General features: G+C 37.3%; 1 protein-coding gene across 1 annotated transcript; it reads right to left on the reverse strand.

The window, feature by feature from the left end:
* Positions 1-1,016: 1,016 nt before the first annotated feature.
* SPAG6 (sperm associated antigen 6) lies at positions 1,017-23,906 on the reverse strand (the record flags this gene model as incomplete). Its single annotated transcript, XM_010190153.1, has 9 exons — positions 1,017-1,265; positions 3,471-3,616; positions 6,355-6,471; positions 7,614-7,805; positions 10,181-10,333; positions 12,544-12,717; positions 13,595-13,800; positions 19,926-20,109; positions 23,691-23,906. Coding segments are annotated over 9 exons (1,455 nt in total), but the record flags the coding sequence as incomplete, so codon positions are not given.
* Between the last annotated feature and the right edge of the window lie 335 nt (positions 23,907-24,241).

The raw sequence follows: 24,241 nt of genomic DNA on the forward strand, positions 1-24,241 counted from the left end.
AAATTACAGTTACATATTAGGGAATACTAAGTGCTTGTATGTTGCTCTCTGCTGCTACAGTACACCAGAGGTGCAAGCAGAATATAAAAGTCTTTTCACTCTACATAAGAAGGCAAAAATATTTCGAGGATGTTCCACAGACAGGCAAGAGCTCATACCTTCAATAACCTCCACATCAATGTGACCTACAACTTCAAGACTAAGCTCCAAGTGTGTTTCAACTGAAGTCTGCAGCAATTTCAGCTCATGAAGAATAAGCACTGAGTACCCCTCACTCAAATAGCCTTAGTCCTTTCACTCAAATCAGTGGGATTTAAGTTCCTCTGAATGTGCTCAGAACTTTGCTAACAGTGTTCCTGTAGCCAAGTAATTCTCCTCTCTTCTGAGCCACAAAAATTTACTGCTGACCCAAATGGTGCCAAACCTCCCAGGGTCCTTCCCGTTATGCCCATGGAAGTTCTAAGTTCACTCTGTCCTTTCCAAGAGGAACAAGGATGCAAGGATGCATACACCAAATAGTGTATTGCTTCTCCCCCCCGTAGTGAATCCTGCCTTAATTAGAAGGGCTTTTGCAGAAGATGTGTTATCTACCATGCCAGGACGACCACACTGTCATATCATGCAGAATTCAGCCCTTTTATCATAATCAAATGTGATTATTTCTCTATTTAGCAGCTACTAACATGTTTGGAGATGCAGAATCACATCTCTCTACTTTCTGAAAGGTAGCAGTAGGAGGTATCTCAGTGTAGAATGGATTCCATAATTAGAAAAAGCGCATTCCCCCTCATCAAGCTTGGGAAGCTCTAAACAATATGCAAAGGCAAAAGGGGAAAATGGTTACAGTATGGAGAAGGCTAAAATTTGTATGAGATAATAACAAACCATTCTTGTGGAAGGAAAAGGAAATGACTGATTCTAAAAAAGCTTCTGTGATAAATCATCACCCCTGCATGAAATTCCATTCATATATGCTGCAATATCTGGTAGTAATGTTAGAGAAACAAAAAGGAACAAAAACTTTGCAACAAACAAGTTTATAAAGAACAAAATACAGCTTACTGGAATTGCTGAGCTCTTCCAGTCATTGAAACAGTAGAAGGAGATTTCAGAATCAAACAAGAGTTTCAACAGCTGTATTTGTATTACAGTCACAAACACATAAATGTGAAATACAGCTCTAATAAAAATTTGAAGTTTAAAAAACTGGATGGTAATTTTCCACCCTTTCCAGAAGTATCTCAGAATATCCAGGGGAATAATACCTGAAAGAGAAACATTTTGTTTGTACATTAGACTACAAGGCATGTTCTGTGCTAAGTAATGAAACACTATTCATATTTCTATTGATCATGAAAAAACCACAGCATTAAACACTGGTCAAGAATTTCTACAGTTATTCCCTTACAACATTTTAAGAGCCTGCTTTTCAACTTACATTACCATTTATACTTGGTAGATAGGTATTCAAAAATATGTTTAGCTTCTTTTAGGGCATGTAGATAAGTGGCTAGTTTTTAGATAGGTCCAGCAGCCATAAACATTGCCTCTACTGAGAAATGAGGATGTTAACTTCTTTTGAAATTATAGGCCTTAATAAAAAAGGCTTGAGTTTACACAGAACCATAGGCTGCCAGACAACAATAGTCTACTGCTGTTCATCAAACATAAGCACACTCCCCAAAGCTAACGTGAAGTCTACATCAATGCGAGGGACACTGATTCTGGAAGAAAAAAATTATCACAATGACCTTCTGTCTCTAATGCCAACTAAGGACAGAGATTATCCAATAGGTTTTCATTAGAGTAGGACTCTGTGGTGCCATTATTGTCCTGCTGTCATTCTGTTGGTTTTCCACAACGGACCAACTACATGCTTCCAATATGCAAGCATGACCAAAGCTGCATTTAGTTCTTGTTTTTTCAGGTTAAGCATATCTGAAATTTATTACTGTGCTATTCTAAAAACATACATCTCAGTACATTCCTGGGCGTTGCAGTCATGTAAATTGTCATCTCGGAGCCCTGGAATCTTTAACTACAGAGAAAGAGGAACACACTTCCATGCAATGCATGCCTCAAATGTATTCAAGTAGAAATCCCCAGCGTTTTCACACTAAAGGAAGATCCATTTACCTTGTTGATTTTCATTTTGTGGATGATTATCTGCATAATGCAACTCTTTTAAAAACTTATATTAATTCTCCGATTGTAAAGCTAACTTTTCAATGCATTATTACATTCAGTCTGCAAAAAGCCTAAAATAACAGTTCACCAGGACAAACCCAGAACTGGAGTTTATTATAGCAGCTGTGCCTCAGGCAGCACAACCAACATCAGGCCGTAGCACAAAGAAGCAAGCAGGAGATGCTCAAAGGGGCCCTTTTCTTTATTACATCCCAGCCTACATAAGTAACCTTGTTTCATTTACAGGGAAAAAAACAGCTGTAACAAAGACACATTAATTCTATCCAGAAAAGCATAATCAAATATCCTCATTCCCCTCTGAAGTGTTAGCTGCAGAATGAAGTTTCTTTTATGATTTTGCTTTTACCCATTTGACAGACACTGGCTTTCCCTTGTGGAGACAGACAGGGCTTCATTTTGCATGACTTAGTTTGTAGCTGAAGAACTCTGCTGCTATAATTAAAATTGATGATGCAGATTTTCAGAGCCTGTAGAGGGAGTGCATGAGTACAACATCCTTTTGATGTGTTGATGGAGTGAAGGACTGGTAAATGGATATCTAGAATCTAGGAGGGCATTTCTCTCATTATTACAATTTAGGATGGTGACATTTTGACTGTAAGCTATTTAATAGTGTTTCTGTATTCATTAAGGGCAAAGTTCAACTTGGTGCAGACAGCTGGTGTATGGTCCTTTTATATAACACTTAAGCCTCATGATGAGGCTGGGGGAGGAAGGGCAGCTGTGGGCAGAGCAAGTGTGCAGGAGAGCCCTTGGACGCTCTGTACATCAGAGGAAGTTTCAAAGGAGCCTCTGAATACACTACTTTAGACAGGCTCTTAGGGAAGTCAAGGCTGCAACCAAAGATTCACCAATGTCTGTATTTTGGAGCCTGAGTAATCCATAAATAAGTTACCAAGACAAGCTGAACTGCCCACAGACATTCATTAATATGACAGCAGTTGTGCTGAAGCCTCAGAGTCTGTCTGGGCAGTGCAGGACTGACTTTTATTCCCAGTTTCCTGCAAGAGCCTGATTATTTGGGCTTTGTTTACAGACAAAGAAATCTTATTCCAAAAACAATCAGAAAAGAGAAAGTGTTCAAAACTGTGTGTCTAGCAGCTGTTATCACTGGGGCAGTTAACCAAATGTTATGCTATTTATTAAAAACAAAATCAATGTAGAAGTTAAATTAATATTCTAAATCCTTGTTTTGTGTTGTTCCTGTGAAAAACATCTAACAGTGTTATAAGTATGAATTTTTAAAATTTCATTTTCCCTACCTTACTACTTCCTCTGGGTAGCAATTGTTAATAGTGTTGATATACTCCTGAAGAAGTGACCCAGGTTCTGCTTTTATTTCTTGAACCTTTTTAAGCCCACCAGTTGTTACAAAGAGACGACGTGCTTTACTGTCATGAGGTAACACCTACACACAGAAAAGTACATTAAAGAAAATCTTTTAAAGGACTCTCTCTGCTACTAGGCTCAAATATTGCTTATCTGTTTTTAATTCAGAGAACAGATAAAATGGAACATCAGAGGTATAACAACTGTAATGACTACTGTCTTTTAACAGCCAGTTGTACAGAAAAAAAAATTATAAACCAGATCTTTATGGTTATAACATAGTTTAACATATACTTTCATACAAAACATATATAAAAATAATGAATTGAATATTTATCTTTATGTAAATAATATTTCTTGAATTATTCCTATTGAGACAATAAGATTGTGGAGATTAAATAGATAATAAAACCAGAACACTAACATGGAATAACAACAGCATCTGTTCCACTTAAATCAAGGTATTCAGGTCTTTTATGTCAATTCCCACAGTTTAATTGTAGAGCAGATTTTTATATCATTATAATGATCTAGTATAGATTAGTGCATGAAAACAATACTGAGAATTGTTGCAAGCCTTGAAGCATTACATGCTACTATTAAATTCCTAGATATTAAAATCCTACAACACACTGTGTAGCCATGGAAGCTTTTTACAAACACACACACAAAGCAAAAATGTGAAGTTTCTGCAGCCAATGGGGATGAGAGGCAGGAATGATCAGACAATACATTCTGCGCTCCCTGAGTTATGCCAATGTGCAGCTCTGTCCAGAGGACAGGAGGGAGGGAGGGAGGGAGGGAGGGAGGTGGGAGGCAGGGGCTGGGCCAGGCGAGGGAGAATGACAGCATGTAGTCCATAGGCCCACAGGTCTGCAACAATGTTATTTTTGGGGGAAGAAGAAAAAAAAAAAACAACAAAACCAGACGGGTTTAAACCCAACTCCACGAGTGACATACTATGGAAGCAAAAGCATTTTGTAAGCCTTCACACTGGTCAGACAAATCGAGCTACAAATTTTACTGTATCTCAGTGTAAAACAAGAGTCTCAGAAGAGGAAAGGATTGCCTACAAGGATGAAGGGAAAGAAGGATGAAATTTCTGCCATGCATATTGGCAAACAGCCGTCACTTCTCTGGTCCCTCTATGCTGTAAAAAATCAAGAGACAGGTAAATAAAAAACAGCGAAGCACAGAGACTTCTCCCTGTCTATACTCCATAGAAGTGTCAGGAACAACTGTGAGCATTTTGCTGTGGGAACTGAAAAGACAGCTGTTTCCATGTATCCCCCACAACAAGAACTGCCAAGGAAGAACTGGCAAGGAGACAGGATATGGCCCTTTCTCTGCCTTCCTGCTCCACACTGTTACTCCCAGGCTGGATAAGACAGCAGAAAACTTTCTTGGAGGAGGCCCTAAAGACAGACAGCACCTCTGAGACACAGTTCCTTTCCCCCAGTCCAAAGTGAGACAGCACACAATTGCACAGACCCTGAAAAGGATATTGCTAAAATGACACAGTCCAGCACTGAGAATGAATAGCATCCCACTCTGAAGCACAGCTCACAAATAAGGCTTTTACTGTGCTATAAATAAACCAACAGAAGCAATACACCACAGCTCTAAGAATAGGAAATTTCCAAGCTATAGTACAGGAGAGAAAAATGCTTTTGCTGCAGAGAACTTAATTTTAAATGCATACTTCAGAAGAGCAAATGCCAGACAAGTATAGTTTGTTTAATACAATGTAGGAGAAGAAAAACGAAACAAAACATCAGCTGATATGAAGGGTACAAAACCAGTTCAACAGTAAACAACATTCAAATCTATACTGTGGGTAACCGCTGACTGTGCACTCAGCTCATTAATACCTCCAGTCAGCACACAGAAGCAAAAGGCCCTGGATTCTGTGCAAATCTCCAGTCTTTGTACAGACTTATCCAGAAGACAGGACAAACTTAAGTGTGGCAATGTAATCAGGAATCTGCACTACAAACAGCAGTGTTTCCACATCTGTGACAATCAGAAATTAATATCAAGAGTGTCTTACGTGAGCATTTCCAGGCAGAACATCTCACCTGATGAGATGACCTGAAGAGAGCCTGGTCCCCCTGCTAACAGATTACACTGCAGGGTATTGCACAAAAGATAGTCTTTAGTTAAGCAGGATTCCCAACAGCTGGTGAACATTGCAGACACTTGAAATTTCCTGATTAGTTAGCAATTGCTTAAATAATTTGAAATATTTTTATTAAATTATATCACTTTTTATATGCTGTGCTCAAATCAACAATGTAATTAACAACAAACAGTTTCAAGTTTCGAGAGGGATTGAGAAAAGATTTGAGATTTTTACACTTAATTTACACTTAATTGAAATAGAAAATTAATGACGATAAAAAGTGGTGAAGCCTTTATATTATTGCAAAATACCTGACTTAAGTCACTCCTGTACAGACAGCTTGCACTTTATCTAAAACAGATGTGACTGGGATTTACGTGATACATTGGCTCAGTGAAAATATTTGCAAGTGAGTTAATATCCCACTTAATCTCAAGAGGCAAGGAAGAAAAAAAAACCCTCATCTATAAGCAACTGTTTTCATTCTTAGGATGAATTATGACAGGTTCCAGATAAAACAGTATCCAGCTTTTTCAGACAACAGAATGGGATGCCCCAAACTGCTTCTGCTGGGGATGCTTGAGCACCCTGAAAAAACAACTGAGAACTGTAGAGACTTCATCTTTGGAAAGATAGCTTCCTTGCTAAATGGAAAACAATTAACACATTACTCATCAAGCAGAGCCTTTTCTTACCTTACTAAACTGCCCAACAATATGTTTCAGAATATTGGGAGGGGCTTCATGCAGCAAAGGTTCAAGTGCTGGAAGATATGTGCATTTCTGAAGGATGTTCTTTAAGGCTTTTTTAGTCTATTGAAATTGAAAATAAAATTTCTCTAGTAAGATATCAATGAAAACAACAAAAATTTGTGTTATATATCACTGAAGTCTGATCAAAAAAGCAAATTGATCAGAATTGTCAAGGAGCATTTTCTGAATAAAAACTATTATATCTATCAGATTACTAAATTAAGAATCTACTTAGATTTATTAAACCTCAAAACCTGCAGTGCATTATATTCTTATTACGTTATCTACAGTCAAAGCAATTTTCCTTCGACTACAATGGACACAGGAGTAGACCCTTTAAGTAAATTGAAGTACTGTAATATAATAAGAAAACTAAATCAAAACACATTTTAAAAGACTGTATTTTAGAAGTGTCTTACTAGGAGAGTCTGCTAGTCTGGGATAGCAAAGTGCACTGCCATCCAGGCAGGGAGGGAAAGAGAGAATAAAACAGTTGTACATCAGTGCTCAGCTTCTGAAAATAATGTTGACTGCTACAAGCAGTAATGACCTTTCTGGATAATATTATAGGTACAGCTAATTTGGCCTTGGTATTTAGGTGAGTACTGAAAATGACTATACAAAAGTTATTACACAGATATGGAAAGTTACATTTCAGTGGAATTTACAGAGGCATAGTACAACATGGCAGATCATATCCTGTCATATTATACTCTTCAGTTTGTTCACTTAATGTCGCTCAAAAATTCAATTTTCCAAACTGCAACTCTACTAGCTCCCACACAAGGAAGGCCCTAAACATGAATAGCTATATGTTTTCAGGAGCAGAGCTTTGAGTATTTTTATTACAATAATAAAAATGTAAGCAAATCTACTACAAGGAAATAGTAGATAATTAGAAATTTGTCGCTCACAAGAAGTGATAGCATTCATGGGTGTATGCAACTCTGATCTAAACTGGGAAGAAAATGAGGCACCAGACTGCTGTGGCTCTACTGTATGATTTGGTATGCACCATATGCACACCCATTAGGACCAGCCAGTCTTAATAAATGACACACAGCCTTTGGACACTCTACACCCAGGAAATCTGTGACTCAATGAACATCCATAAAAGCACATACCATTTAGTAGTTTTTAAGCACTTATACCTGTTGATTACAATAAATATCTCATACTACAGATACTACAAATATACTTGCTTTCACTTGAAGATCTTCTGAACTGTATGTGTCCATATACATTTTAAGCAGTGTGGGAAGCACATTTGCTACTGCAATGGCACGTGCATGCTCAGGAGTATGTCTTCCAACCTGTCCCAAGGCCCAAGCAGCTGCTGCCTTAAGATGATCTTCACGTTCTTCTACCAAGCAGGCACACAGTGGTGGTATTCCCTGCAGCATTAATCAAAAGCACAACCTTTACAAACGCACACCAGGGAAGGACAACTTGAAACTGATACAGATTGTAGGAAAATGTTTCTCTATTTACTCTTCTTCTAAAATAAGCTATAAGAGAATGCATGCTAGTGACGTCATATTTTTACAACATCATAACTAGCAAGAAGTTTGAATAAACCTTAATAAATCCAGTTAAAGAAGGAGAGAAACAGATTCAATGTTTTAATGCAAAAAGCAGTTTGAGCTAACACAGATTTAAGGTATAAAAGGAATACATGACACAATTCAGGCTGTACTAAGAGTAAAGGCTTCAGTTCTGTCAGACTGAAAATAAAAGCATTTGAGTGTTTATGAATCAATGAAAGCAGTTTAAGACCAGAAGGGCTCAGTCACCGAGTCTCTGTTTGTTCATTTGTTTGTTTGTTTGTTTTTTTTAATCCACAGCACTGAATTTCAACTTATCAACCTCTTCTTAAGTCCAGTTAGAAGTTCATGTTTGACTCATCCAATCACTTCCAGAAAGGTTTCAACTCCTGATTGGAAGACATCAAGAGATGGAGAATACCACATTCCCATCCAGCTGTTACTGAAGTTCTTGTAGTTCAGGATCACAGTCGACATCCTTTCTCCACAGGATTATGGAGCTACTTAGTAGTTGGTATTTTATGCCAGGATACTTCAATAGGAATCATTTTGTGCTACTTTAGGTAAGGGATTGCTACTAAAAACCTCTAACCAGAAAACCTTTATCTCCATTCCATGGATCATTTTTTAGCCTTTGCACACTCTTTGGGTTTTTTCCAAGATCCTTTTCAAATACAGCCAACAGAACAGTAGTACTACAGATAGATTAACTTCTCTTTTCCAATAATGCTTCACCTTCCACTCTTTAATACCTCAAAGGACTAAGTTGTCTTTTTTTTTTTTTATTGCCGCTGCACTGCAGCAGAGGACCACAATGAAGAGTTTGTCCAGTATGACCCCAAAAATATTTTTCCAAAATTCATCCTTCCAGGATACAGTACCATGGAATGGAGCTATCACATTGCATCATAACATCGTAGATGTGTAACTGCATGTGGTTATGCCACAGCGCATTTCTTTAAAATGGTCCCAGTTTACTAAGCCCTGTCCCTGCACTGTGTATCACTCCACAAACTTATTTTCCACTGAATTTTTTTTTTAAATTGGTGCTGTGTTTCTTTTGTGGATAATTCATTAAAATATTTAATTTTATGAGAGTTTGCACAGATCCTTACAAAATCTCTCACTGCACTCCCATTCTGTTATGGTAGCAACCATTATTACTCTTCAAAAATTTATCGCTTAGGTGCTTCCTCATTAACTTAATCCTGTATTCGACCCACTTAACATCAAGCACTCAACAGCAGGAGCATATTTGCTCTAGGCATCCTTGAAAGTGTAGAGACAGAGACACATCCAGACAAGAAAGGCCTCCAGGGAGGACAAGCAAAAAGTATCTATTTCTTTAGTTTTCAAATGCAGAAGAGCATTTTTTTGATCACTCCTAACTTTCCTGCATACTTATTGATGTCATGTTGTAGCAACTTCAATTTTTTAACTTGCATTCCTACTATAAGGCATTTCTGTTCCTCTGTTTTTATTGTTTCATTGTTTCCAGTCATACAGTACATTTTAAATGACTAACAATGTGTGAAAATGGGCCAACAATGCTCCATGAAATTACTTCCTTCCCCCTGTCATTAGTTAGCATTATTCATATCAGAATATTATGTCAGGCCCCAATTTCACCTATGGCAAATATTGTAAATTCTCTCCCTTCTATATCTTTGTGCAGCAGAATTTATTTAAGCCTGAAAATGTATAGCTTCTTTCATTTGAAATGTCACTTGCACAACTGAATCAAACCAAACTACATTAGAAACTGAGGTCTTTTCAAGTCTGAAGATCTCTGTTGCAGGACTACTCTAGTGGTACTAGCAGAGTCATGCTAGTGCAATGAAGAACGTGCCACTAAACATTCTTCTTTCAAAGAGGGTTTTGATGTAGCCACAAATATTCACTTTAAGAGGAAACAGACCACAGAAATTCACTGGTTTATTTTCTGCACCCATGCAATTGCAACACAGAAAAATCATGTACCGTAATACAAATGGAAGTTCACAAACTAATCCAGAACATTTTATAAAAGGTTCAATTTCATACAGACACACTTTGATCAGGTTACCACATCATTTCAGCCACAGTAGGCAGCAAAATTAGGAGAAAGTGCATTCAACAGCAAGTGTATAATTGTCACAAAATACATTCTCTGCCTATGTTAATTTGTATCTCTTTCTCAGAATACCACTGAAGAATTATAGGAAGATGACGAAGTGATAGCTAACCTTGGAAACAATCACTGCCATTGACAGGTTCTCCGAATGAGCTGCTACATAACCAAGCATCATGATGCCAGGCAGTCTGACAGTCCCTCTGCAGCTGCGAATACAATCAATCACAGCAGCAACTCCACCTGCATTTACTATAAGCTGTGAAAGCTGAAAAGATAAACGGAAGAGATTAGATACTGTGAAGTATCAACAGGCATAAAGCACTACGTTAGAAAAGTCTTTAAATGTATCACTCCTGATTTACAAAATGAAGCTGGAATAAGAATGATGTATCATACAGACTGTTGGGCATGAAGTGTAGCATGCAGTTCTCAGGAATAAAGCTGGTTTGCTATTCTGTTTCTGACTGACTTTACTGAAAGGAAATTACACATTCTTAACTCCATTAGTATATACCAAAGAATCATGCAAATGACATCCTAATACATGAATGCCCTTGAAGATGCACCTACTGAGCCAGATATTCTTTCATACTGAGCCTGTTTGTTCCCAAGCCAAAATCACATGGTCTGTCCAGGGACAGAGAGAAAGGTCCACTCCTCCTCTCAACCTGCTTTCTAGATAACCTCTGTGGCATAAAAGCCCTTGTGGATCCCCCCACTGAGGCATAAAGCCAAAGGCAACTGTCATGGATGTGCGAAACTGACTTGGACTACACTGCTGTACTCTGTGTCCAGAGAACACACTGAATGGGCAGTGCAGTTTGCTTCAGAATCCAAAATTATATAGCCTTGCTTATAAATGACAACAAAGCTATCACACATGTTTCTTTCCGAAAGGTATCACTTCTCACATCACTTGAGGGACAGCAGTAGCATATGCATGATATCAACAATGCATAGAAATCACAATTTCATATTATGATTATTTTCTTCTATCTTTTCTTCTTATCTATTCGCCCAAAGATTCCAAAGCAAAAGAATCATTTTCTTAAAAGTTAGTATCAAATGAAGAAAAACGAGGCATGTGGATTTCCAATCCAGTTGATTGATATAAACATAAAATCCACAGTTGCCTTAGAGCCTTTAAAACGGGGTTGTTTTTTTCATGAAACAGCTAGATTAAATTTGAAGTTATTACTTAGGAAAAACTGTTCACGTGATTGTGAACTGCAGCCAGTGATGACCAGGTCCTATGTCTGGGCACAGCTACATGCACTTGGATGCACAGACACACTCCCTGGTGCTGTGACCCTCAGGCCCTACTGCAAGTCACCCAGATCCTGACCTTCACGTGTACTTTACTGCATATGCAGGTGAGAGCTGAGGTCCAAAAGCCACAACGCTCACGTGACTGACACAGCTCCTTTTCCCACTGGGAGTCACCAATATGCTCCCTACAGCTCCTCTGGAAGGCTGCTAGTCCGGCCAACTCCCTTTGCATGGAGGATCCTGTGCTGAGCAGCTCTGCTGACATAACCTGCAGTCTTCAGTTTGGCCCCTGGCTTCTGACCCTAGCGCTCCTCCTTGCTAATGATAGTTTCTTCACTTTTTTGACAAAGTTGCATTGCTCATGAGGAGCAGAAAATGTGACAAGAGTGCAACCTTTAATCATCAGCAGCTTAAAGACTAACTGGCTGAAGAAACAGCACAATATTCATGTTTAAACACTTCTCAATTGTTAAGCTAGAATCATGATTTTGAAATGGCTTTGCTCAGCATTAGTGTGTTCCACAAATACATCGCTTCTATTTCATTCCAGAGTCATATTCAGGGCCTTTTAATTATCTCTACAGTCTGACAGATTAACATAGTTATAATTATTTGGTTGTCTTATTTATTTTGCATTCACTTTGCCAAACATCCCCACCTTCCTGTACTAATTATTGACAAAAACACTGCAAATGTTGAGACTCAAATTACAGACTCAAGCTAATAAAATAAACTGTTATCAGTTTAATAATAAATAAGAGAATTTTTGACCTTGTCATTGGAAAAATAATTAAATTGTGATCCCAGCACCCCAGAAGATTTTTTAAAAATACATACACCATCTAGCGTTGTTATAGGATGATCTTATCACTTATTAGCTGGTATCACAACTTCTGTGAGGCTTTTCTCATTATATTTTTAATATCTAGGTCTCACAATACTGTCAGCCTAAAACTCCCTTTCTGCGCAAATATCTTATGGAATGAAATAGCTAGATACACATTATATGATTCCCAGTTTCCTAACCCAATTCATATTCAATACACATCTCATAATATCAGCAAGTATTTCCATATTTTTCCAATGAACGTGCCAAACAGCTATTTGCCCTCCCCTTCAAAAAGCAAATGACAGAATAATCCTGTATTTTATTTAAAGTGTAAAATCTAATGATATGACCTTGTATTTGCATTTTCAAGGTTTTACCTCAGGCGTATGCTTTGCTATCTCTCTAATTAAAGTTGCACCATTTTTCTTGACATATTCATCTGAGTCCTTCAGGCATGTGAGCACAACTGGGAAAATTTCTGCTTCAACCACCAACTCTGCAAGATCCACTGAATGCTTTGCTATTTGGCTTAGAGCTGACAGCACCTGACGCTAGTAAACAAAAATTGTTATAAAACCAATAGTATACAAACATCCCACAACACACACTCCTCCTGCACACACAAAAAAATCTACTGCATCAAGGAAAACAAAGCAGGATAGGGAAAACAATTACAGCTATTTTACAATTCACTGAGTCAATTCAGGCATGAATATAATGGCACAGAACATTCGCTGGTTCCTAAATAAAAGTTCCTCCTTTGCTTTATCCCATTCAAGCTTACTATGCATTAAATATATATACATACCACTTAAAACTGTAATTTCAGATTTAGTGAAATCTATAGAAAGTATCTTTATTTGTTTAAGATTGGTCTGATAAACCTTATATAAAAGAATTTTTATCTATTCATTTGAAGTGGCATTTTTATATTGCTTCCTGTTTCTGTTAGAGTAAGATAGAAAAATTATATTAAGAAACAATTTTTTGTCAATTAAACTCTAGTGGTTAAACCTTCAAGAAGAAGTATTCATATCAGATAGTACATTCTAAAATACAAGAATACATTTAATATTAACTGGCTTATAGTCTAATCTTAAGTATGCAAAATCTTTTTCATAACTGAATTGTGTAAATTTTATCTATTAAAAATATCTGTTGCATTCTTCATATACTAAATAATTCTAAAAGAATGCATACTATTCACTTTAAAGATTAGTTCAGTTGTTCCTCACACAGCAGCAGTTCTTATCCAGCAGCTAAATCTGTGAATATGTTCAGAACTCTTTGTCACTAACTATGTAGTTACACTTTGTTAACGCCCAAAACAAGAGCTTTCTATATAAATATGCACATCAGTGTCTCTGATTCAATATCAAGTAATGACTGGTATAATGGAGATTACAAAAAAATAATTTTTAAATGTACCTTCAGTTTAGCATCAGGGTTCAGGATCATCTGAGCTAAGTGAGCGATAGCTCCTGCATCCACTACTGTCTGTGCTAACTCTGGAGAATGCTTTGAAATATCACTGAGAGTTGAAGAAGCAATCCTTTTCAAAGCAATTTCTGGCTCCTGGATACAGAGCACTAAAAGAGGAACAGCTCCTGCATCCACCACAGCTTGTGACAGTTCTGTAGGTCCAAGGAAAGTAATTAAGTGAGTATGGGTGACTGACCCTTGTGCAAGCCATTTTTCACCCTGACAGATACAGCAAAGGAAAAAGGGGAGGGTGTAGTTCACTGTCTCGACATCTGCATTTCAAATCAGCCCTCCTGGTTTCATAAACCGTGTGGACCAATCCACAACTGAAAAGAATGCAGGTCAATAGATGGACCCCCATTTACATGCACACATTTGAGGTAGATTAGGCTGAAATGGTTTGTTATTCTGTTTTCTTTTTCTTTTTTTTAAAGTAAGCAGATGTCAGCTGTTTAAATCCTGACTATTCTACACTGATCAATAGGAAAGCATTTTATGCATGGCTAACAACAACACAGAAAGCTAAAGTACCAAAATTTTACCAACCACCTAATTAGAGAGCATTTTACCCTCTTTAAATGATAAGCTTTAAATGATTAGCATAGATCAAATGCCAAAAACAGAAATACAAAAAAACATACATAAAAGACTTATCTTACATGAGAGATTGGAAAAATTGAACTTGATAGCAAAACCTAGTTTTGACCAGCAATACATGGGACAGGACAGAATTTATACTTTAATGACATGGAAATGTTATCATGCACAATTACATGGATAAGAAATATCATCAGTGGGATATTGTGTGTCTGAGATTAGTACAATATCCTTAACTTGCTGCACCTTAAATAAAATTTTAAAAAATAATAAATCTGAGCACATGATTAGCTGACATGGACAAAAATTACACTATAAGAAATTCATTAGCTCTCTCCATGCATGCAGCATTAATCACAGTCCTAAAACAAGAATTACTGGATATCAGAAGAAAAATTTATACTATAAGCAAGCTGTGCTATTTTACAATAGTGTTGAAAAAGTGGAAAAAATCATAGGGGATTAAATAATCTATTAGGTTCTTAGTACGGTTTTGCTACACCTTATTATGCATATCCATTATTATCTTTAACATTTATCTTGACTTACAGTACCATGGCAACATATGGCTGTTGTATTTCAAGACTCTAACTTAGCTTTTGATTTATAGTCCATCCATAAGGAGATTTTCATACTAAGAAAAATATAGCATACTTCATTAATTATACATAAGCTAATATAGTTTTTCATGAAATCTGTAAGTCATGTCATCATTATGTTGTTAATATCCAAATAACATTCCTGACCACATTTGTTTTCAATTAGTGAGTTATAGCCACACACTCCAATACATGTGATAAATCAAATATTTACACTGTATGTTATTTTACAATATAATATTTTTAAGAAAGTATAAATATTACCTCACAAAATTATAATAAATAATGCAATAATTTTTAAACTAATACAAAATTAACCCTTCAAGGTTCACTTTTCAAAAAAACATTTGACTGAAAATGTAGAGTGCGCATCCTCCAAATACATAAGATTTCAACAAAATCCAACTGCTGTATCTTCAGTTTTACAAATCTGAAATCAATTGCACCTGAAATGTATTTGAAAACAAACCTGAAAACTAGCTAATCGATATAGGAGTATAAGTTACATTCAGGTTTTCATGGAAAAAAGCCACACTTGAGCTCTTTAAATTGTATTCTTACGCTGTACCAAGCAGAAAACATCATGAGCTACTGACCAACACTGTAGATTAATCCATTCTGACTGCCTCAGAAGCAACTTCAGAGCAACTACCTCAATTGCCTACAATCAGCTAGGAGATGCTAACATCAGGAAAATCATGTCAAGAGGGACAGGATGCTACTGCAAGAATGGGTTTCTTTGATGCCTTATGAGCTGAAATTATGAAGTTCAAGTAGGGAGAGAAAGAGCAATACTTTAAGGTCACAGCTATATCCCTGCATGCAAAAAATAACTATAGAAGTTATTTTTAAAGAGCAAACTAAATCTGATTCAATTTAGACCAGCTCTGTTAGAAGTCTGATATCATTTAAATACTGATGGCTACTGTTGGTCATGGTTAATTAAACGGTTGTTCTTTCAGTGGTGTTTATAAGGTTCATAGGTAATAACTTACCACATGGAGGGCTGGACAAGCAGTAAACAGACTGACAGAAAAACAGGAAAGCTGAGGCAGGGACAAAAGAAAATACAGACCTTCCCATCACATTCCCCTGCAAACTCAGCCCAAAACTATTACTGAATCTATGATAATTGTAATTCTTTTTTTTTTTTTTTCACAAAAAGAGGCTCAATTAACCTTCCCACTTGGTTGAACATCTTCAGTTCAGACTATATACCAAAGGATTCACAAAACTTTGGTATCCAGTTACAAAAAACAAACAGGTGGTGAAGAAAAATGAAGGCTGAAAAAGAGTTAAAGGAGAAAATTCAGTTGTCAAGAAGAAATTTTTAAAAACAAATATTCAGTCAAAGAAATTAAAAGAGCTGGAACAAATTACAAAAATATTTTTCTGAACACTATGACAAGACTCCATTATAAGGGCAAAGTCAAGACCAATGGCTGAAGGGGAGAAAGACAGCAGAGAAAAAGTAACTTATGAACCTCATTTAATTCCACAGAAAGTTATTAAAACCCTGATTTTGGAACTTCAGTTTGAGGTACAGCTCAAGTTACCTGTCCAACTACGCAATGATAAAGTGAGAAAGTGAATGTGCAGGTATTCCCCAGAGAAGGAAAATTGGCTCTGAACAAATGCCATATTCACATAGTGGTGCAGCAGCAAAAACATCTTTGCTTGGAAGCAAATGCAAGTTTCAGTCCAGATCAGGGTTCTCAAGCAGCCCCTGCTGTGGTGGCAGGTGAATCCACAGGAAATAACAGGTTTTGACCAAACCAATCACCAATACTGCATATTTCTGAGGACCATGTGATCATGTAATGGCCACATAGGAAGACTCTAATACCCACAAGTAGTCCAAAGGCTGCACTTCAAAATCACAGGCTTATGCAGACCGCTACAACCACAGTGCTAAAGATTCCACTGGAACCAGTGGGAAAATATTTCATCAGGAGAAGGATGGAGGCTGTTAATTATGGGGCAAGCTTAGATCCTGGAATAAGACCAAGTTACTGCTGGATTCAAATCAAAGAGCTGAGCAACCTCCCCATACCTTGTACCTGACCCTGCTTTGAGCAGGAAGCTGGACTTGAGACCCTCCAAGGTCCCTTCCAAGCTGAGCTATTCTATGATCCTAAGAGTAACACTGTATGACAGAAAATGAGCATAACTCCACTCTTGCAAATAAGCTTGAGTATAAATAGTGGTGGTTATTTTTGCTTTTGTACCAATTTACAATATGCTGAAGCAGGTAAGAGACAATAAATTACACCTTTTGTGTAGGCAAACCAAATGGAAAACTAGATTATTTGCATATCTAAAATACAAGCACTTTGCATTTTAAAAATAACTGAATACAGTATAAGTGAAAATTTACAAAATATTTTTAATGGTCCTGATGATATTTTGATGATACACTTTACATTTCTTTTCAAACACAAATAGTAGAAATAATGAACGGCAAAATTTCAGCACACTGATCTGTATACTTTGGAGTAAGATCAGTGTCTGAAATTCACTCTTCAGGTGCAGAATTGCAAGAGCTGTTCCTAAATTTTGGAATCTGACCTGGCAAGATTTCTAGTGTCTTTAAATCTCATGAGACATCTGTCTTGACCTAAAATCTCACAGGCATTCTGGAGACATCTGTTCACAGAACTGCATTTTAAGAGATTGTTGTATGAAGACAGTAGTGAACTTGCTAACCAGAGAATGTTTTCATTGTGGGGAGAAAAAAAAAAAAAAGGCTTGATTTCTCAAAATGTAAGTCTTTTCATGGGAACATACACCACAGCTCCTAGAAAGCAGCTTTACCAGGTCACAGATGGAATTTCTGATTAAAAGCAGAGAGACCCTCCCATTGCGAACAGTTATTGCCAAATGCTGGGAGCCTTTGCTTGCATTCAGGGAGACAGAGGTTCACATCCTGTCTAAGACAGATCAGGACTTTAATCTATCTCCCACATACATCCCAGACGTATGTCCTAATTATTGAAATATTCTTGCTGGGGCAAATAAGTCCCCCTCCCCCTCAGTCTTTTCAGGAGAGAAAAAAAATCTTGTCTTAATGTTGTCCCAGTTTGGAACTGAAACAATTTTTGAAACTGAAAAACCTTTCATGGGTGGGGAAAACCACTTCACACCCAACTCTATTTTTAGAGTGTAAGCTGCAGTATGTGTCCACAGACAGTCAAGAACAGAAAGTCATACCAGCTAAATTTTGTCAACACAAGCATGTGAGTCTAATCCAGAGTTTCTTGAACAGTAAACACCAGATGTTGATAAGAACAGGTCCATCCATCTTTGTATCCCATCTCCAACAATATCCGGTTGCAAAGGCATGCTTGTAGGAGTGTAAGAAACATACCATGCACGGAGTGATCTTTCTTCAGTATAACTCCTCTACTTTCAGTAATAATTTTAGAGGCTTCCTGTGACTATGTTACAGAAGAAGGTAAACCCCCTAAATTTGCCATAGCTGAATGGAGGAAAAACATTTTTTTCAGGGCTTTTTTTTGTTTTTGTTTGTTTGTTGGTTGTTTTTTTCCACTGATTACATCTAATGATCTATGTCCTGATGGTTGCAGCTTGGTAGCACTCGCAATTTCAATCTAATTTCTGAAAATGCTGTTCTTATTGCTGTCGTCAATTGACATGAGACATGGACCCATTCAATGTCAGTGAATAAATAATTCATAATCATGGAATAAGAATGTGTACAAGGAGTTTGTTGTTTTCAACACCCCCACATCACCTCCATCAATGCCATCAGAGAGTGAACTGAATCACCCTAAAGATCAGCCAGCATTCATGCAGTGAATAGCATGAAGGGCAATTGAAGTGAGTCAATATTGATTTACTGACATAACAAAACTACAGAAATGTTTATGTAAAGAGTAACACAGACACACACTTATACTACATACATTTATACAAACGAACACTTTCAAATGACACTTAAACAAATACCTTTCAGGTGGAAGCAACAATAATTTTCCACCAAGGGTGGGATCCAGATCTAGTGACCAAAAGATAAAAGATCTTTAGCACGCAGATGTGCCCCAAGAATTAATTTGTTCCCCAGAAAAAGCAGCCTGTTAGGAAGGGGTTGACAACTTTGGAGCCTGTCCCAGAAGTAAACCCTCTCTCTAAGCGGGAAGGGGAAACTCTCCATGCCTTCTGCAGTCCAACACTCCATAGCAATTAAAAAAAAAGGGAAGAAGAAAATCACTTCCAAATTCAGTCTATGTACATTTTAGAGCCAAAACCTGACATAAATGCATAAGTTAATGTTATGATCCTAGAATACGTTTAACTTTAAACAACAGGGACACAAGCAATTTCTCCCACCCTTTCTAGCCAGCAGTTTTTTCCTTCCTTCCTTTCCTTTTTCCTTGATTCATAGCTTTAAACTTTTACTTGAACTATATAAATAGCTGGTAAAAGAATTATCAACCATGTCAATCAGCTTTTAAATAGGAATATGACACTGCCAGTGAGTTATACAACTGCTTGTGAGACAGCACTGAACTGCCTGATATCAGATTCCTAGGATCTATTCCTGACTCTGAGAAGAGTGTGGTCTACTGGCTAATGATAATATAGTGCAATGAATTTGGCACATTTATTCTGCAGGCACTGCTGTAAGCTGAATGAAACTTGGTTCTGCCTAGGCATCTCCATTTTACCATGAACATAAAATAAAAACAACATCAAGCAAATGAAACTTGTTCTGCAGTAACAACTACACAATACATAAAGATTCTGACATTTCTTTATGAGGGAGAATAAAGAAGAGTGTCCTTTCCTGGCCACTAAAGGCTAGGCTCTAAAAGGCCATCTCCTTTTAGAGCATCTCTCACAACCAGGCACTGCTGATGTCAGATATGCCAGTTTCCCACAAAAGGTACAGTGTTGTTAGATCGGTATAGTTAAGAGTAGGTTTTTACTCCAAATTTAAAATTTTATAACAGTAGAGAAGAAAAAGCATCTTGTTCTATTTATGAACACTACAATAATGCAATTTATTATAATTCTTACATAGCATTAAGCTGAAAGATAACACATGTGAAACCTGTTACCTGAATTGTGTCGGGCAATATACCCAAGTGCCCAAGATGCAGCTTCTTTGACTCCAGGGTCAAAATCTTCCAAGCAAATCACAAGCATTTCCAGTGCTCCACACTGAACTATTGCCTGAGCTAGCTGCGGAGAATGTTTACCAACTGCTCTTAGCACAAATGCAGCTGCTTTCTTGTAGAAACGCTATACAAATCAGAAAAGGAAAAAAAACAACCAACTTTTACTAACATTAAGAAGTTCAAAGCATAATACAGTATGAACATGCATAAATTAGGCTTTTTAGTAGCAGCAGTATCTCATACAGATCCAAATCAGGACCACCAGACATCACACAATGAACCTTACAGTCCTTATTTGAAACAGTTCATGATCTAAAATTTGCAGTAAGTGCATAAACAAACAGAAAAAAATCAGAGGGCTAAAAGGATATGGGGGAAAGATAATATTCTAGATAACTCTGTTTGTTTAAGTGAATAGTGAATGATAAGAGCTGCAAAAACAATAGCTCTTAACATAGTTGGCCAGATTACACAGGGCAAGCTCCTAAAATAATTCCACCCATTTGTGACACTTGCAAATTTTCACAATTTCTAATGTATATACCCTCACAACATCTCTATGAGAAAAACACCAATTACATTTACAAAGAGGAAACAGAGGCACAGAGAACTCAATCCAACAGAAGTGTTTAGGATCTGAATCCTGGCATGGCTAAATACTGCCCAAGCCCACAGCTAAGATCCTGAAAACCCATTCTACCAAACACCCAACACTAGATGACCCTCAGTTTTGACCAGACACCCTGCAGCAATCCTACTCCTGCATGTGTCCAGAAACACCTCACTTTCAACAGGACTAAGCAGCTTGGCACTTCTGTTATAAGTTCAAGGAAAACCCAGCACTTTTCTCAGTTCTACTCATCTCCCTCATTACTGGGCCAAATACGTTTTGAGCATATATATGAGATATGATGCTGTGCGCATCATGGTGTTCCATGTAAACTACAGTGGCGGTTGTGGTTTCTTCTAAAAGCACAGTTAAAGTCATCCCCCTCAAAAGTCACATTTCAGCCTCCTCCTGCAGTTTCCTGGCTATCACTAGGATGTGGAAGCTGAAGATCAAATTTCTTCCCCTGCCTTAGAGTTTCAAAATCCAGAGCCCATGTAAAACACTCTGGCTACAGACAGCACTAGGAGAAAGACAGTTCCCCTCCCTTGTGAAACCACTGTGCAGCAATGAGTGCAAGTTTCACTGGGACACAAATAATCTACTGCTATGTCTATGTCCCCAGCAGCTGACAGGTCAGCCCTACAGACTAGATCTGGAGGCTCTCTCTGTGTGTCTGCTGGCTTTCATATCATTCCAAGATGCTTGATTCTCCTCTGCTCTGCACAGGGAGCCCAGGCACTTCACAGTGCTCAATTCTTACTGTCAAGGTACCTAAAACTTAAACAATACAAAGCCCACATCCCTTTTGGATCAAGTCCAGAGAAACAAAGAACCACATGAGGGCTTCTGTGCATCCTGTGAGGTGCTCAAACACCTCTGAAACTCTGATGTAAAGCACTAAGGTATGGCAACAGAGGTGTAACTGCAATGGCTTCACAGGAAGTCAGGCCCACTCCCTGGCCCTAAAGGGAAGTGACAGAGCGTATGTACCCCATCCATCCACCTAAACTCCTCTTCCTTGAAAGCACAATGGCCTCATCTATGATCTGGAAACTCTGTCCCACCTTTTGCTATTCCCTAAACCATGTTCAGGCATTGCCACGTAGTTTGATGGTTGGCATTGGCTAAAAAAAACACATCAGAGAGCACATTAATGATTAAAGAGCACAGTCATCTCCCAGTGCACAAACACATGCCCTGACCCTGCTTAGTTTACCAGTACTGATACAATTCCTTAATGCCAAAAAATCCAGCCTTCTAAGTTAAGGTTTACAAGCAGGCAGATTAAACATAATTTACAAGCAAAACATTAAACATAATTTAGGAGGAACAGAAGGAAAACACTACAGACAAATGGTCAAAGCCCTAGCTAATGCAAGTTACTCTGTTTTGCTGAACTCAATGGAGCTACAGCTATTTACACCAGTTTATGTCTGTGCAAATATGGGTATGTTATTTCTGTTATGCTTCTGGCAAGGAAAAACACTTATTTGTTTTTATTATTCAAAACACATTTATTTACAAACAAACCGTATCCACAGGCACAGTCAGAACACACTGTAAAACTGCATTTTACTCCGCTTAATTGATAAAACATTGATCTGGGATGTGATCCTGTAAGCGTTCCCCATAATCAGTAGAATCAGTACTTATTGTGTGCTCAAAGAAATCTCCTTAAATATAGATGTTGATACAGGAAGAGTGAGTCCAATGGAAACGTATCTGGGTTGGGTTTTTTTGCCTATGGGAAGTAACAAACTGCATGCATTGCTAAACTCTGCATGAACTGGATAATGAGTTTCCTTCACTTGCCCTCAGTCACCAAGGCATAGTAGGCTTTCCCTGACCTCACACTAATCTTGCTGCTGCTCCAAGTGATTCTGAATTACAGCTATCTCGATGTAAGGACAGCATGGCCAGTAACATGGAAGAGATAAATCAGGGTACTCAAGCTAATTTAGTGAGGGCTTTGAGTTGTAGCAGGGGGTGGTTTCCAACTCAAAAATAGAGGATAAAGAGTTTTGTCCCCCTTCTTCCTTTAAAAATAGAAATAAAATAACCAGAACAGTTATAAATTTGTCTAACTAAAACCTTAGCTTTCTTTTCACACTATACCAGTATCTTGACTTCAAGGTTTTTCTTCAGGCGGGTTGTTGGTTTTTTTTGAGATTAATTGCATAGGCAATGACCAGATATACAGAAAAAATATGCAATGAGTACTTACATTTATATTTCCTTCAAAGACTGAAAATGAAAATATTTGGTTTTCCAAATTATATTTCCATTGAAATACTACTTCTTCTAAACATAATAAATCAAAACTTCTATCTAAGTATCAAATATACCTTATATATATTGAATACTATTAAGTATCTAGCAATGCACTTAATTCTCAGCTGTCTGTTTCCAGTTAATAGGAACCTTATTTGAAAGTATTTATGTTAATCTAGGTTAGCATCATTGTAAAATCAAAGCTGGAAAATATGCAAAACCTGAAGAAAAATGGCAAGAAGGGATAAAAAGAGACCACCAGATTTATTTGCATTGCAACCATAACAACACTTTTTTTGTTGTGGGTTTTGTTGGTTGGTTGGTTTTTTTACAAATATGAAGATGAAAATCTTTCCGTGTCAGTGGTTTGATATTTATCACACTACAGATTTCCAAAAGGCTGTGTTTGGAGATATTAAATATTTCATTACATAAGTACAGGTTTTTATATGTATTTTACAAGTGTTTGGTATTATCAACAAATCCTAGTCAATTATCACTACAGCTTTCAAATTGTCTCATTTTTAAAGAGGGACTTTTCATAAAGCATCACTCAACATTTCAGAAATATAGCAGTGCCATGAACAGATTTTTTAGAGTGCACTAAAAGGTAAGATGATGTTTTAAAGTCAAGCTTATTTAAAGCCAAACTTAGGCACACAGTACACATGGATCTCTCAGGAGTTTAAACATACATGCTGTCTCTGCTTCAGTACATTTATTGCTGTATTAGAATAACACCAGATAGCTGATACAGAGCATTTTCCCTTTCCTTGTACAATAGTTAAAAAAAATGATTACTTAAAAAGACAATGATGCCTTACATTCTGCTCAGACAATGAACACAGGAGCTGTGGAAGAATGTCTCCCTTCACGATTGCCTCTGCCAGGTCATCGTTATAATTGGCAAGTCTCCCAAGAGCCAAAGCAGCAGTCTGTTGAATAGTTGGGACGACATCCAGCAAAAGAGGTCTCAGCAAAGACATTACACCTGAGTTACACCAGGAAGAGAAAAGCCCATTTAGTAAGCAGAAATTTTTCTAAACATTTGTCTTTATTATAAAAAAAAAACTATTAAATTACTCTTCCGGGTAATAAGAACCTGTAAGAAATCCAGGTGTTCCACTGAAATGAAGTCAACACCTAGAAGCACTGCTGATGCATAGCAATGTCTCTGCCCATTTTTTATTGGTACAAAACAATTCTGAAGTATAAAGAAATGTCACATGTAGAAATGAACCATATTCAAACATCTATAAAATACATGTGTTAAAGTATGCACAAGAAAATAAGGTATATTCAAACATATATAAAATGCATGTGTTAAAGTACGCACAGGAAATTCCACCTGGAGGTCCTGGTGAGCTGACTTTGG

This window comes from Mesitornis unicolor, unplaced genomic scaffold (assembly GCF_000695765.1).
Source record: "Mesitornis unicolor isolate BGI_N332 unplaced genomic scaffold, ASM69576v1 scaffold25478, whole genome shotgun sequence".
Lineage (NCBI taxonomy): Eukaryota > Metazoa > Chordata > Aves > Mesitornithiformes > Mesitornithidae > Mesitornis > Mesitornis unicolor.